At 44.3% G+C, this 17196-nt stretch overlaps 1 protein-coding gene across 1 annotated transcript in view; it reads left to right on the top strand.

Moving 5' to 3' along the window:
- KCNIP3 (potassium voltage-gated channel interacting protein 3) overlaps positions 1-17196 on the top strand; it is a 161506-nt gene that overhangs the window by 133528 nt on the left and 10782 nt on the right. The window contains 2 exon segments of the mRNA XM_040415785.1: positions 560-684; positions 2413-2482. Coding sequence (XP_040271719.1) covers positions 560-684; positions 2413-2482 — 195 coding nt within the window.

A 17196-nucleotide genomic window follows, 5' to 3' on the forward strand; every position in this document is an offset into this window, starting at 1 on the left:
GTGTTCAAGATGGATCCGTTTTCTATTGCGCCAGATTATGTCAGTAAAAACAAATTCGCCCCCATTGACTTACATTGTGTGTCAGTACGGATCCATTTGCCTCTGCATCGTCGGGCGGACACCAAAACGTGGCTTGCAGCTTCCAAAGCGGTATGCAGACGGAACGGAGGCAAACTGAGGCATTCTGAGCGGATCCTTTCCCATTCAGAATGCATTAGGGCAAAACTGATCCGTTGGACCGCTTGTAAGAGCCCTGAACGGATCTCACAAACGGAAAGTCAAAACGCCAGTGTGAAAGTAGTAACAGCCTGTCTGCATTCAGTGCTGTTCATAGTGCGCCCTGCGCTGATGAATGGCAGGAAAAGGCTAAGGCATATTGGTACACCATAGACTTTTTCCAGGGTTAAAGTGCCCACAGAGAGGGCTCCGAGTGCCGCCTCTGGCACCCGTGCCATAGGTTCGCCACCACTGCCCTAGTGTATATAATGAGTACTCCTTTAAATTGTTACCTATTGTAAGTCAACTGTCTAGGGTGTGACACTGTGATCCTGTTTTGCAGATAGCAGTGACAGTGAGCTGGAGCTATCAACAGTACGTCACCAGCCAGAGGGACTGGAGCAGCTTCAAGCTGTCACCAAATTCACAAAAAAGGAGCTTCAATCTTTATACAGAGGATTTAAAAATGTGAGCATGTTGTCCATGATGATGTCACCGCATGTCCTCTGCTCTAGAAGTGATTTTTAAGAGACAGAAGCCATGGGTCGAATTGGTTGATAGTCGATTGCACCATCTTTTAGTGCTCTAGCAATCATCTAAATGTGTCTGAAGTCTACCAACCGAATAATCATGGCCATGCTGGAATCATGACTATACGCTAATGTGAGAAGGTAGTTACTTGCACCAAAAAGTCTGAAGATGTTTGGACTGTCAGTGATAGTTGTTCTTCTGTGAAAGTACTTGACAATTGTGCTCCAGTGGTTTCCAGGTGTGTCCTTAGTTTCCCAAAGAGGTGCCTCAATATGATGAAAAAGAACTTCATAGCGTATGCATGCCTTACGCTAACTAGCTGTTTCAAGTCAAGCTAGTGAAGAGAAGACAGAATATCCCCATCCTAATCCCCCCAGGAAGGCATGATCCATATGCCTGAAGACAGGTAATCTCATTACAAGCCCAGATAAAATCTTGCATATGTGCCATTGTGGTCTACCTGTGGCACATGCATAGTGAAGCACTGTGTACATGCTCTGGCTTCATTGGCCTGGCTGGGTGGGATTAAGTCCTTGACGGGCAACTAAGGACACATTTGGAAACTACTGGAGCACTATTGTCAGTTACTGGTTATAGCTGGGAAAGCTATATAGTGTTGTTCTCCTAAGCAGAACGTTCTGACTCGGGTAATGTTCTTCAATGGGATTACTGACAGAGTCCAAAGAATTTCTGCTGGTGGCATCATGAAATCCAGTAGGAATATGCACGGTAGATGATAGGTGAATATAGCCTGGTGAACTGTTACTGTAACAGGAGGTGATGATGGTGATGATGATTTATTTTACCATCTTTCTATAGAGAAGTAAAGCAGTTTTGGTTACAAATGTCTCTTACTCTGACGTCACTTTCTGAAGTGATGGTGGTAAATGATCTTCCATTAACTAGAGTATCTCCAAAAGCTTTACCCCCTGGAATAAGTTTTAAACATATTAATATGCTTCCCCTTTTTTTGCTTCATGGATGATGCTTCTCTAGGGGTACAATTTGCCCTGGAGGTGACATTATTATTTCTAGTGGAATGATGTCAGTGTGGAGATGTTTGACTGTAGTGGTGGACATCTATTTTGGTGATTAATTTATAAAGTTCAATCAAAGTTACAGGTACTATCAGTCTATTGGTCAATCCATTAACAAGAATCATCTAACTAAGGCATTGTGTGAAATTTATCCTAGAATTTGTCCAACGTTGAGACTCTGGTTGAGACATCGCATTTAATAAAGAATAGAAAGGGAAGTTTTAGGACTTATGCACACGACCGTTTTTCGGGTCCGCATCAGAGCCAAAGTTTTTGCGGCTCGGGTGCGGACCACCCATTCACTTCAATGGGGCAGCAAAAAGATGCGGACAGCACTCCGTGTGCTGTCCGCATCTGTTGCTCCATTCCGAGGCCCCGCAAAAAAAATATAGCATGTCCTATTCTTGTCCATTTTGCGGACAAGAATAGGCATGTCTATAATGGGCTGCCCGTTCCGTTCCGCAAATTGTGGAAGGCACACGGGCGGCTTCCATTTTTTGCGGATCCGCGGTTTGCGGACCGCAAAAAACGGAACGATCATGTGCATGAGGCCTAAAGGTGAAGGTGGCGATACTCAACCACAGTGAGATTTTGATAATGATCATCATCCACCTTCTTATCTTTTCAGGAGTGTCCTAGTGGTTTGGTGGATGAAGAAACCTTTAAGCTGATCTACTCACAGTTCTTCCCTCAAGGAGGTCAGTACATTGTCGCTATTCTCGTTATCTTCATTCTGGCCCATAGACAAAGCATTGTAATACTGTTGTCAAGTTGTATGGTGGTTCAACTAGCTAAACAGAGCAGCAGTAGCACAAAGCTCACTGATACCTTGCTACAATGTATCAGTCCAGGATGTTTAGGCTTCATTCAGATTTGTGGGGGCTCCGTCAAAATTATATTAAAAATGACAAAATTACATCTCAGGCTTGCATTCCATCTTTCTGTTCATATTTTGTAACAGAAATACAACTGCTGATATGAATGAAACCCCATGTAAACAATAAAGAGGGAGCAGGCTAGGCCATCAATATCCTGATCTCGGAAAACCCTTTTAGGGTGCGGCCACATGGTAAGGTGTCTGCATGCAGTTTTGGAGGCCATAATCAGGAGTGGATCATAAAAGCAGAGAAAGTATGGCCCCTTTCACATGAGCGTGACGGATTAGGTCCTGATACGTTCAGGGTGCGTTCAGTGATACTCGCACCATTTTTCAAGCAAGTTCAGTTAGTTTTGTCTGCGATTGCGTTCAGTTGTTTTCAACACGGGTACAATGCGTTTTGATGCGTTTTTCACGCACGTGATAAAAAAACGGAAGGTTTACAAACAACATCTCCTAGCAACCATCAGTGAAAAACGCATTGCATCCGCACTTGCTTCTGGATGCAATGCGTTTTTCACTGTAGCCTTATTCACTTCTATGGGGCCAGGGCTGCGTGAAAAACGCTGAATATAGAACATGCTGCGATTTTCACGCAATGGAGAACTGATGCGTGATAAAAAACGCTCATGTGCACAGACTTATTGAAACGCTTGGAAGAGGCCTATAAAGGACAAATACAACTTACGTTCTTTTTTTAATTCACTCCTGGTTTTAGCTTAAAAAACTGTATGCAAAAACCTGACCGTAGTGACTTGGCCTTCTCTCAGCTTTTCCTAGGCCAGTGACATGTTCATGGGTTATGTGGCCTAGGCACAGCTCAGCCCCATAGAAGTGAATGGGGCTGAGCGCGATACCAAACACAGCCACTACAGTGTATGGCGCTGTTCTTAGTGAGCTGCGAAAAGTCAGAGGCTCTCACAGGAGCACCGCTGCTCAAACAGCTGATCGGCGGGGGTCCGGACCGATCAGATACTGATGACCTATCCTCAGGATAGGTCATCAGTTATAAAATCCTGGAAAACCCTTTTATTTACACACATTCCATGGTATACTATACATACACACTTAGCAGATTCGATGTAGAAATTTCTCAGACCAAAAGTTGTTTCTGGAGCATGTGCACGGATATCTGCGAGCAGCATTCAGATGAATAGGACAGTCACGGAAATTTCAGCAAAATATCTGCTGCATGTGAACACCGTTATATGCCTAGCGCAAGGCCTGAGGGAGCAGTGCAGGACACAGAGATTTGTACTGTTGCTTGATTCCCTGTGTACGGCACCCTCAGGCTACATGCTCACGGCAGTGTAGGTTTTGCGGATTTTCCATGCTGATTTTTACACCACTTGGGCATTTTGTCGTGGATTTTGTAGCAGACTTGTCCCAGATCTCACTCTTTAGTAACATAGTACATAAGGCCGAAAAAAGACATTTGTCCATACAGTTCGGCCTGTTATCCTGCAAGTTGATCCAGAGGAAGGCAAAAAAAAAAAACTGTGAGGTAGAAGCCAATTTTCCTCACTTAAGGGGGAAAAAATTCCTTCCCGACTCTTTGCATTGTAAAGGGTGAAATCTGCACTGATAAAAAAGCACAGACATTTCAAAATCCACACCATGGGTCAATTTCTGTGTTGAAAACTTCTGTACAGTACATGAAATTTTCAGAATCTCATCTACTTCCGCAATTGTGGTCCGCATCCGTTTTGCAATTGTGCGGAACGGGTGCGGACCCACTCATTCTCTATGGGGACGGAAGGGATGCGGACATCACACAGTGTGCTTTCCGCATCCGCATTTCCAGAGTGCGCCGCCGATCTTCCGGTCCGCGGCTCCGGAAAAAAATAGAACATGTCCTATTCTTGTCCGCAATTGCGGACAAGAATAGGCATTTCTATGGGGGTGCCGGCCATTTCTATGGGTGTGTGAATGGACCCTAAATGAGGCATGGTACTCCAGCAATTAGTTATAACCCTTAAAATTAATAAATGTTTAATTGGATACCGTTAAAATATTAAATAAGACACACGGAACAAAAAATCACACAAATAGTTCCACGGTAGGCGGCTACATAGATATACTGTAGGATGGGGAGAACTGTCCCTATAGTCTCACCCTCATCTAGTGCTCAGCCCAGGGACGACCCCTGATGGTGGGGACTCCCTGTCCCCGAACCTGGACTAGCTAAATCCTACAACAGCCCTAACATAGTGATAGGGAAGAATAAGGTGCCTAAACGTGGAAGACAAAAGAAATGTTATACATATACTCTCCCCTATAGGAATAGGGTAAATTGATGTACTCTGTATACAACCCCAGTGCTGTAATATAACAGTCAACAAGGTACACAGCACATCAAGGTATATGTAGCAAATTACACCTTGTAACCATGAAATAAAATATAATATACCCCAACGCGTTTCCCCCACTATGTGGGATCATCAAGGGGTAGGTAAACACAATTGATGTCACAAATATCAGATACCAATATTGATATGATGATATCCACAGTTAGGGTGCGGACCACCAGTAGTGATATACTAGCGTCTGTAATACATTAGTGACAATAGTGAGGGGGCCATAAGATAATAGCAGGAGGAGACAACATACAGACCATGGTATACAGAGACTTATATCCCATAGGGTTTCCAAATAGGCATCTGTGGGGGAGAAGAACAACATATGGTATACAACGCTATGGGTTCCACAGTTTCACCTCCACCAATGACCACCAATACTAGGAACCAACACTCACAGTCTCAATAGACATCAGAGAGATCCAATAAGTACACAGGTGGCACCAATATTCTTAGAAATCCTAAGTCATAAGAAGTGCAAACTTTGTGTCACCAGAAGCGATCAAAGAATTGAACATTCATGGGGGATAGATGTCCCTACTTACGATTAGTTGTTCATTTCTAGGATAGAGCGTCCCATCTCCTCCAGAGGCCCGCTGCCGTCTGTGCCCCATGTACCCCTTTTTAAACATACTCCTATTACTCAAAATTGCCGCCCACAGATAATGCGACCGCGTCGCCTGCACAATTTCATCACTTCCGGTCTGTGGAATGAAGTATTTCCAGTCGATGGAACGCATACTAATCCGAGGTATGTATGCGCATTTCCGGTCACATGCTTCCGGTACATGGAACGCAGTGAACCGCAGATGCAATTCAGGTCATGTGATTCCGGACAGTGAAGCGCAGTGAGCCAAAGGTATAGTGCAGAGACCCTACATGCAGACTCCAATTGACACCTGAACTACCCTTTACCTCCTAGAGCAGATATCTGGCAGCCATATTAACCATGGAGGATACTGGGGCCATAAGTAGATGTCAGTATAAAGAGTGACCGGTATAAATGATATAAGGTACAGGGAAGGAGCTTGGTACACTTAGGAGGAACAGTAATTAATCGAACCATCGTCAAGTACTGTCAAAAGGCACCCTCATTAGATTACAGAGGGTGACAAAGATGACAATGAAACAGTTATGTTCATTGAATAAAATTTGAGTTTAAGATGCTTCCCGCATCTGGCCAGCCAAGGGCTGCTATATTTCACATTAGGCCCAGCCTTATCAGACAGAAATAGCCAAAACAGGGCACCGGCTACCTTACTGGTAACAGTCAGAGGAAACAAGAGAAGGTCAATCTCTCGTTAATACGGCGAGGGGACTGGGACCGGAACCAATGTATCCATTCACACTCCTTCTGAAGGATCTTCCTGTCCCAGTCAACCCCTCGGGGAGACGGGGGTACCAGTTCAAGAACCGAGAATGTTAGGCATCTCGGATCTCCGCCATGATGATCATTGACATGCAGTGCCACCGGTGTTAAGTTCTTCTTCACTATGTCATTGACATGTTCAAGGATCCTCCGTCTCACTTCTCTCACTGTTTTACCAATATAGTCCATTGGACACGTACATTGCCAGATATAAATTGCACCTTTACTCCTGCAATTGATGAAGTCCCTGACCTGGAAAATCTGTTTTGTCACAGAGCACGCAATGACCCTAGAGGTCGAAATAAATTTGCACGCCTTACAGGAGCCGCATCTAAAGACACCTATAGGTTTCCGATCCAGCCATGTGCCAATTTTGGCTGGTGGTGTGAAGTGGCTGTGTACAAGGCGGTCTTTAATACTTTTACCACGTCGATATGTGACAGCGGGGTGCTCAGGGACAACATCCGATAGATCAGAGTCAATCTGGAGAATAGGCCAGTACTTCTTTAGGACACCCAAAACCTCATGATTGGCCACGTCAAACGTGGAGATAATCCGGTAGATGTCTCTCAGGGGTTCTCCGTCTCGGGACCAAGAGATCAGCCCTATACTTTCTGTGGGCATATTTGAAAGCATCCTTAAGAACCGTCTGCGGGTATCCCCTGGCCCTGAACCTGTCCTGCAGTCCTCTAGCTTCACTAAAGAAGGACTCGCCCTCGGAGCAATTCCTCCTGACCCGGAGATATTGACCCCTGGGTATACCTCGTTTCAGGGGGACAGGATGGTGGCTATTCCAGTGGAGTAGGGAATTGGTGGCTGTGGCTTTCCTATGTATATTCGTCACAAGCCTATCACCCTCCTTTGTCACCCGAACATCTAGAAAGGTGATAGTATTGAGGTCCAGTTCGAAGGTAAACTGTAGGCCAATTTAATTTTTATTAGGTCGGCGACAAACCTTTTGAAATCCCCCGATCCACCCTTCCACACCACGAAGATGTCGTCAATGTAGCGTGTCCAAAATAAAATGTTGTCAGCCCACCACACCGATTGGTCAGGGAACACACATGTATCCTCCCACCAGCCCAGGAAGAGGTTGGCATAGGTCAGGGCACAGGGATTACCCATTGCCGTCCCCCTGAGCTGGTGGTAGAAACGTGCATTAAATAAAAAAAAGTTGTGTGTGAGCGTAAATTCCAACAATCGTAAGGTAAAGATGTTGTGTAAACCACAGTGTATGTCTCTCGTCCTTAAGAAATATTAAACAGCTAAGAGTCCGTAGTGCTGCGGGATGGAGCTGTAGAGCGACTCTACGTCAATGCTCGCCAAAAGGCAGTCAGGGTCCAAGTTGAGTGTATCGATCTTGTTGAGGAAGTCCATCGTGTCCCTAGTATATGCAGGAAGGGACACGACAAACTGCCTCAACACCTGATCAAGGTAGACACCGCAATTTTGTGTCAGGGAATTGACCTCCAAAACAATTGGGCGAACCCTGAGTGGTGTAGTACCTTTATGTATCTTAGGTAATCCGTAGAATGTCGCTATACATGGGTTGACAGGGAGGAGAAACTCAAACTCAGACGGGCTAATGACCTTATCTTTAAGACCCTCCAGTAATAACACTTTAAGGTCCTCCAGAAAGGATGGAGTAGGGTTTGTGGATAGTATCTTATAACCATCTCGATCTTTCAAAAGATCAAGGCACATAAGTAAATACAGATCCTGGTCAAGAATGACTAAATTGCCGCCTTTATCGGACGGTTTGATGATAATGGAGTCATCTTTTTCCAGTGACCTTAAGGCCTGCATTTCAACTAGAGAAAGATTAAACATCTTAGGGTCCACTTTACCCATACGGTCAAGGCCAGTGACGACCATCTGGAGGAAGATGTCTACATACTCATAGTTAGAGGGGGGTGGCATCCTTTTGCTCTTGGGTTTTAATGCAGTAAAAGGACCCTTACCTGGACCACGTACACTCTCCTCACTTAATTCAGTGAGGACCTGAAGGTCCATGAAATCCCCCTCGTCATGAGGCATGGACTCGCGGGGCAGGGATGTAATACTACCACTTTACAAAGCGTTGGTGCGGCCTCATCTGGAATATGCAGTTCAGTTCTGGGCACCAGTCCATAGAAAGGATGCTCTGGAGCTGGAAAAAGTACAGAAGAGAGCGACTAAACTGATAAGGGGCATGGAGGGTCTTAGTTATGAAGAAAGATTAAAAGAATTAAAATGTATTTAGTCTTGAGAGGAGACGTCTAAGGGGGACATAATTAACCTATACAAATATATAAATGGGCCATACAAAAAATACGGTGAAAAACTGTTCCTATGTCAAATGCCCTCAAAAGACAAGGGTGCACTGGAGAGGAAAAAGTCTCCAGACGCGTCAAAGGTTCTTTAGGCCTCCTGCACACGACCGTATGGCTTTTTCAGTGTTTTGCGGTCCGTTTCAAACGGATCCGTTGTTTTGTTTTTTGTTTCTGTTGTGTTTCTGTTTCCGTTCCATTTTTCCGTTCCGTTTTTCTGTATGGCATATACAGTATACAGTAATTACATAGAAAAAATTGGGCTGGGCATAACATTTTCAATAGATGGTTCCGCAAAAACTGAACGGATACGGAAGACATATGGATGTATTTCCGTATGTGTTCTGTTTTTTTTTGCGGACCCATTGACTTGAATAGAGCCACGGAACGTGATTTGCGGGCAATAATAGGACATGTTCTTTCTTTCAACGGAACGGAAAAACGGAAATATGGAAACGTAATGCATATGCAGTACATTTCGTTTTTGAAATGAATGGTTCCGTATACGGAACGTAAAAAGCGGCCCGTAAACGGAAAAAAAAAAAACAGTTGTGTGAAAGAGGCCTTACTGTAAGAACGGTGAAGCTGTGGAATAGACTTCCTCGGGACGTGGTCACAGCAGGAAGAGTGGACAGTTTCAAAAAGGATTTAGACGAATTCTTAAAAGTAAATTACATTAATGCTTATGAAAACGTGTAGAAATCTGAGTCTCACTCTGTTTCCTAAAATTCACGTCCCCACCTATCCCTTGGTTGAACTTGATGGACGTATGTCTTTTTTCAACCTTATTAACTATGTAACTATGAAGGGAACTGATTTTCAGTCGCAGGCGTTTTCTGTCTGCGAAGTGCTGTCCGCATCTTTTGCGGCCCCGTTGAAGTGAATGGGTCCGCATCCGAGCCGCCAAAAACTGCGGCTCGGATGCGAACCAAAACAACGGGCGTGTGCATGAGGTCTAAGGGGTTATGTCTAGTGCAAGCCCTGGGGTATCTGTGATTGATGCAGTTTTGCTGTTTTTTTTTATTCCCTGTTTCATGGACAGCCTCCATAGGTCTCACACAATTTGCCTAGTTTGCCAGGAGTGTTCCTTTAATCGTGAGTTCCTGAAAACGTCTCGGTGTAGACCTGTTGTTTGGATGCCAGAATCTGACAATTTTACTGTACTTGCAGATTTGCCAATTGCAAACGGCTGTGTTCTGCAGCTATCCCATGATTAATGTAAAAAATTAAAATCTGACATCACATAGTACATGGCACTCTCCAAAAAAACCTACACCCATGGATCTAGAGATATCCTAATTCATTTCTCCGATTGCTCTGCATGGTTTATGGCAACTCTTTGGGGGTGTCCTTTCTACTGCAGCTGGTGGTAGTTACAGGATGAAACTTAGCACGTGCATCCACCTCAGGAAACAGCAGGTGGCGCTACACAGATAGCGTTCAGTGGATAACACAGTGGCTATACAAAAATTTGAATTACATGCAATTACAAAAGTATTCAGATCCAGATGCTGGTTTGAAAGCTGTAGACTATTTTTCGTGGGACAACGCCTTTAATAAACTAACTGATGGAAATGTGGAGTTAACCTTTACGAAAAATGCTAAAATGCTAAAGGACTCGGAGGTCTTCACCGGAAATAACAAAGCGACCCTTTCACATTAAATTCCAACCTACTGACCCTCAGAGCATTAAAAAAAATTGAAATGTTACTTGACTTTGGGGGGAAAAAAAGAGAGAAATGCTCTTTACTTCATAATTCAAGATGAGATCAATAAGGTGAGATGCGTGAAGCAGGACATTGTGCGCATCTAGAAAGAACAGTATTTTGTATAAGATTCATTTAATGTACTCGGGGGATTTCACTCCTGACCTCTGAGCAGGTAATTAGGTTTTATCTGAATAACTGGTGGATGAGAATTGCTTTCATGCAGAATAAGGCCCTTCAGCTGGTAAAGGAAGTAATATTCTGTCTACTCTGAGGCACCTGGACACAGATTGGTGATAATATAAGGCTGGAAATGTGGCTCGGAGATGTTATGCCAACCACGTGCCTGATAAAGATGATAAACTGTAAACCAGTAAAGGCTTAGGCACCTTGCAGACGAGTTTTCCGCACGGGTGCAATGCGTGATGCGAACGCAGTGCGCCTTCACTAAATCCGGACCCATTCATTTCAATGGGTCTGTGTAGATGAGCGATGTTTTTTACGCATCACTTGTGCATTTTGTGAAAATCGCAGTATGTTATATATTCTGCGTTTTTCAAGCAACGCTGGCCCCATAGAAGCGAATGGCGCTGCGTGAAAATCGCATCGCATCCGCAAGCAAGTGCAGATGCAATGCGTTTTTCACGGATGATTGCTAAGAGATGTTGTTTGTAAACCTTCAATTTTTTAATCACGAGCGTGAAAAACGCATCAATGTGCATTCAGGGCCGGTGCAAGGATTTTTGCCAACACAAGCGAAGCTCCATTTTGGTGCCCCCCCCCCCCCCCCCTCATTTTTCCACTCCCTGTCTCTGCGCCCTAAGGCAGCCGATTGTTCTGCCTTATTATAGTGCCGGGCCTGGTCCCATGTTCATATGTCCCCATTGCAGAGATGATGTTTTAACATATGCAAATGAGCCTCTAGGAGCAACGGGGGCGGTACCATTACACATAGAGGCTCTGCTCTCTCTGCAACTGCTGCATCCTCTGCACTTTGGTTGACAGCACCAGGCAGTGTAAACGTCGTCACACATGGTCCTGTCAATCAAAATACAGAGGACGCGGCAGTTACAGAGAGAGCAGAGCCTCTAGGTGTAATGGCAACGCCCTCGTTGCTCCTAGAGGCTTATTTGCATATATGAAAACATCATTTTTCTCGGCAATGCGGACACATATGAACATGGAACCAACACAGATGTCTTCAGCTGCCAAGTGCACATGTAACAGGTCAGCCAGTGTCATAGATGCCTTACTGTACGGTAGTATTATGTGGGCATGATATGGTATGGTATTATTTTATGGTAGGCTATTATTTTAGCTTTATGTAGCACTGTTATTCTTGCACTATTTTACAGTATTATTTTGTCATTACATAGCACTATTTGACACTGTATGGTGGCATTTTTTTGTTATTGTATGACAGTATTATGTGGGCACTGTATAGTAGTGTCCTATAGCACTATATAGGGTTTTTATTTTAGCACTATATAAGGGCTCATTCACACGACCGTGTCTGCATCCGTTGCTCCGTTCTGTGGCCCCGCAAAAATTATAAATCATGTCCTATTCTTGTCCGTTTTGCAGACAAGAATAGGCATTTCTATAATGGGCCGTCTGTTCCGTTCCGCAAATTGCAGAAGGCACACGGGCGGCATCCGTGTTTTGCGGATCCGCAATTTGCGGACTGCAAAACACGGCGCGGTCGTGTTGTTCCTTTACAGAGGTTATTCGACCTTAACCATTAATCAATGGTGCTTGTTTTACTGAAGTATACTAACAACAAGGCACCACATTGAGTAGGTAAGACATTTCCTCTGGGACGTTTGCCTCGGATTGACAGGACATGCTGGGAGTTGTAGTTATATAAAAAAAATCATCTTGATCCCTTATTTATGAACAGAATGCCAAAAGTGCAGTGAAGACTGACACATTAAAAAAAGACAGAGATAGGTAGCAATCCCTATGGAAATTATAATTACTGGTGGTAGCTATCACTGCAGGAAACCAAGATAACTTGGTTTCCATGGACTGATTATAACATTAAAAGACTTCACACGAAGCCAGGGTCGGTCTGACCCACCAGAACACCAGAGGATCCTCCGGTGGGCCCCAGCTCTAGTAAAACAGGGCCTTTAAGGTTCTATATACACAGAGGGTGGGCCCTCAGAATCATTTCAGCTGGTGGGTCCAATGGATTTCAGAGCGATGGTTCAGGAGATCATACCTTATCAAACAGAGCTATGTATAAGGAGAACCCAAATCTGTCCTTCAGGTTGACTTTGTCGGCCAGGGAGTTGCAGAGTTCCTTGGCTGTGGTGGAGGGTCTTTGTTGTCCCATCCATGAACGTGACAGGAATCATAATCGGCTTCTTGGATTTGGTGGCCTGTAGAGAGGATCATAGGTGGAAAAGTTCATGAAGCAAGAAGTCTTCTCATGTTCAAGGGAATACATTGATTCCTATGGGAGTGCAAGGGAAGGTTTTCTTCTCCGTTGTCAAAAATGTCACAATCCATTTGAGGCATCTTCTCTTATCTAGGCCCCTTTTCAAAACTGTCGAGGTAGTCTGCCATATTGACTACAATTATATTTGTCATCAGGTTAGGAGCTGAACTAATACCCCTACAACAATCCAGAGGACTATTGTATGTCCTGACTCCATCACAGGAGTAACTGTCTAAGAACTTACACTATACATTGTGACTATTATATTCAAGGGTGGACTTTGCCACCATGCATGGGGTCAACCTGGTTGGCTGAATGCCAGGTCGGACATACAGTCAGTTCCATAAATATTGGGACATCGACACAATTCTAACATTTTTGGCTCTATACACCATCACAATGGATTTGAAATGAAACAAACAAGATGTGTTTTAACTGCAGACTGTCAGCTTTAATTTGAGGGTATTTACATCCAAATCAGGTGAACGGTGTAGGAATTATAACAGTTTGCATATGTGCCTCCCACTTGTTAAGAAACCAAAAGTAATGGGACAAAATAATAATCATAAATCAAACTTTCATTTTTAATACTTGGTTGCAAATCTGTTGCAGTCAATTACAGCCTGATGTCTGGAACGCATAGACATCACCAGACGCTGGGTTTCATCCCTGGTGATGCTCTGCCAGGCCTCTACTGCAACTGTCTTCAGTTCCTGCTTGTTCTTGGGGCATTTTCCCTTCAGTTTTGTCTTCAGCAAGTGAAATGCATGCTCAATCGGATTCAGGTCAGGTGATTGACTTGGCCATTGCATAACGTTCCACTTCTTTCCCTTAAAAAACTCTTTGGTTGCTTTTCAAGTATGCTTTGGGTCACTGTCCATCTGCACTGTGAAGTGCCGTCCAATGAGTTCTGAAGCATTTGGCTGAATATGAGCAGATAATATTGCCCAAAACTCTTTAGAATTCATCCTGCTGCTTTTGTCAGCAGTCAAATCATCAATAAATACAAGAGAACCTGTTCCATTGGCAGCCATACATGCCCACGCCATGACACTACCACCATCATGCTTCACTGATTAGGTGGCATGCTTAGGATCATGAGCAGTTCCTTTCCTTCTCCGTACTCTTGTCTTCCCATCATAGTACAAGTTGATCTTGGTCTCATCTGTCCATAGGATGTTGTTCCAGAACTGTGAAGGCTTTTTTAGATGTCATTTGGCAAACTCTAATCTGGCCTTCCTGTTTTTGAGGCTCACCAATGGTTTACATCTTGTGGTGAACCCTCTGTATTCACTCTGGTGAAGTCTTCTCTTGATTGTTGACTTTGACACACATACACCTACCTCCTTGAGAGTGTTCTTGATCTGGCCAACTGTTGTGAAGGGTGTTTTCTTCACCAGGGAAAGAATTCTTCGGTCATCCACCACAGTTGTTTTTCATGGTCTTCCGGGTCTTTTGCTGTTGCTTAGCTCACTGGTGCGTTCCTTCTTTTTAAGAATATTCCAAACAGTTGTTTTGGCCATGCCTAATGGTTTTGCTATCTCTCTGATGGGTTTGTTTTGTCTGCCTAATGATGGCTTGCTTCACTGATAGTGACAGCTCTTTGGATCTCATCTTGAGAGTTGACAGCAACAGATTCCAAATGCAAATAGCACACTTGAAATGAACTCTGGACCTTTTATCTGCTCATTGTAATTGGGATAATGAGGGAATAACACACACCTGGCCATGGAACACCTGATTGTCCCATTACTTTTGGTTACTTAACAAGTGGGAGGCACATATGCAAACTGTTGTAATTCCTACACCGTTTACCTGATTTGGATGTAAATACCCTCAAATTAAAGCTGACAGTCTGCAGTTAAAGCACATCTTGTTCGTTTCATTTCAAATCCATTTGGTGGTGTATAGAGCCAAAAATGTTAGCATTGTGTCGATGTCCCAATATTTATGGACCTGACTGTACCTCCTGTGCAGTCAGTTCAGCAGCGCAGGCGCCCAGTGGGGAAGGGCACTGTTGTAGAGCAGTATCAGAAGTTGAGAGAGAGGAGCAGCTTCCTCACAGGATGCTACGACGGCCGGCACAGCCGCTGCCGCACTGACCGCGCACACGCAGGCTGGGGGCAGGCCGCGGGCGGGTCGGGTGGTATCCATAATCCAATGATCTGTTCTGTTGCCCTGACTACGACGAGCGCCGCGGCCGCCGGCCGGCACACTCAGCCAGGGCGGGTTCAAGTAAGTGCAAATTTTAAAAAAATAAATAAATAAAAAAAGCTTTCATTCATTCTTCCGCCCTGCGCAGGGCGCGCCCTAAGGCAGCCGCTTGGTCTGCCTTATGGTAGCGCCGGCCCTGTGTGCATTGCAACCGCTTGGAAAAAACTGAACAACTGAAAGCAATCGCAGACAAAACTGAATGAATTTGCTTGCAATATCGGGCATTTTTCACAGAACGCATCCAGACCTAATCCGTCATGCTCATCTGCAAGGGGCCTTAGGATGGACAACTTAGCAACACAGCAATTCCCTTTTCACTATACAGTATGATATAGTTACATACACTGAGAAAAAATATAAACGCAACACTTTTGGTTTTGCTCCCATTTTGCATGAGCTGAACTAAAAAATCTGAAAAATATTCTGCATACACAATAGACGCATTACTCTCAAATATTGTTCACAAGTTTGTCTAAATCTGTGTTAGTGAACACTTCTCCTTTGCCGAGATAATCCATCCCACCTCACAGGTGTGGCATATCAAGGTGCTGATCAGACAGCATGAATATTGCACAGGTGTGCCTTAGACTGCCCGCAATAAAAGACCACTCTGAAATGTGGAGTTTGATCACACAGCACAATGCCACAGATGTCGCAACGTGTGTGGCGTCATGTGGGTGAGCGGTTTGCTGACGTCAACGTTGTGAATCGAGTGGCCCATGGTGGCGGTGGGGTAATGGAATGGGCAGGCATATGTTATGGACAACGAACACAGGAGCATTTTATTGATGGCATTTTGAATGCACAGTGATACCGTGACGAGATCCTGCGGCCCATTGTTTTGCCATTCATCCACGACCATCACCTCATATTGCAGCATGATAATGCATGGCCCCATATTGCAAGGATCTGTACACAATTCCTGGAAGCTAAAAATATCCCAGTTCTTGCATGGCCAGCATACTCACCGGACATGTCACCCATTGAGCATGTTTGGGATGCTCTAGATCGGCGTATACGACAGCGTGTTCAAGTTCCTGCCAATATTCTGCAACTTCGCACAGCTATTGAAGAGGAGTGGACCAACATTCCACAGGCCATAATCAACAACCTGATCAACTCTATGCAACGGTGATTTGTTGCACTGCGTGAGGCAAATGGTGGCCATACCAGATACTGCCAGGTTTTCGGACCCCCCCCCCCCCCAATAAAGGCAAAACTGTGCACATTTCCGAGTGGCTTTTATTGTGGGCAGTCTAAGGCACACCTGTGCAATATTCATGCTGTCTAATCAGCACCTTGATATGCCACACCTGTGAGGTGGGATGAATTGTCTCGGCAAAGGAGAAGTGCTCACTAACACAGATTTAGACAGATTTGTGAAGAATATTTGAGAGTAATGGGTCTTTTGTGTATGTAGAAAATGTTTCAGATCTTTGAGTTCAGCTCATACAAATGGGAGCAAAACCGAAATTGTTGCGTTTATATTTTTGCTCAATGTAGTTAGGGTGCATTCACACAACCTATCCTATCCTTTGCGGCACAACTGAACAAACTCAGAAGCAGACAGAAGCCCCTCCGGGTCTGTGCAACTGTGCCACAAAGGATAGGAAATTACCTATCTCTGACAGCAACATGCAAATTGCAGACCCATTAAAGTTAATGGGTCCACCAGGACGGTCTCCATGTCTTTCGGATCTGCGGTTTTCAGTCCGTAAAACGGACATGGTCGTGTGAAAACAACCTTACATAGTTACATAGTTAAGACAGTTAAAAAAAAGTCCATCAAAAAAGGGACAGCTGGGGATGTGAATTTTAGAAAAGGGGAGTAAGACTACATATTTTCATATGCATTAGTTATTTAATTTTAAGAATTCATTGAAACCGTTTTTTAAAAACTGTGCACTATAATTACATAGAATGGGTGGTTGATTATTACTTTGATGTCATGTTCTGACCATTCCACGAAAAAGGTTCTTGCCATTAAAGGGGTTTCCTGATTATAATGATTTTTAAGCAAGTGCCCACAGCCTGCCTGCTAAGGCTACATTCACAGGATTTTGCGGATCCGCAAAACACGGATAACGTTCATGTACGTTCCGCATTTTGTGGACCACACATGGCCGGCGCTATATAG

Source organism: Bufo bufo, chromosome 1 (genome assembly GCF_905171765.1).
Source record: "Bufo bufo chromosome 1, aBufBuf1.1, whole genome shotgun sequence".
NCBI classification, from domain to species: domain Eukaryota; kingdom Metazoa; phylum Chordata; class Amphibia; order Anura; family Bufonidae; genus Bufo; species Bufo bufo.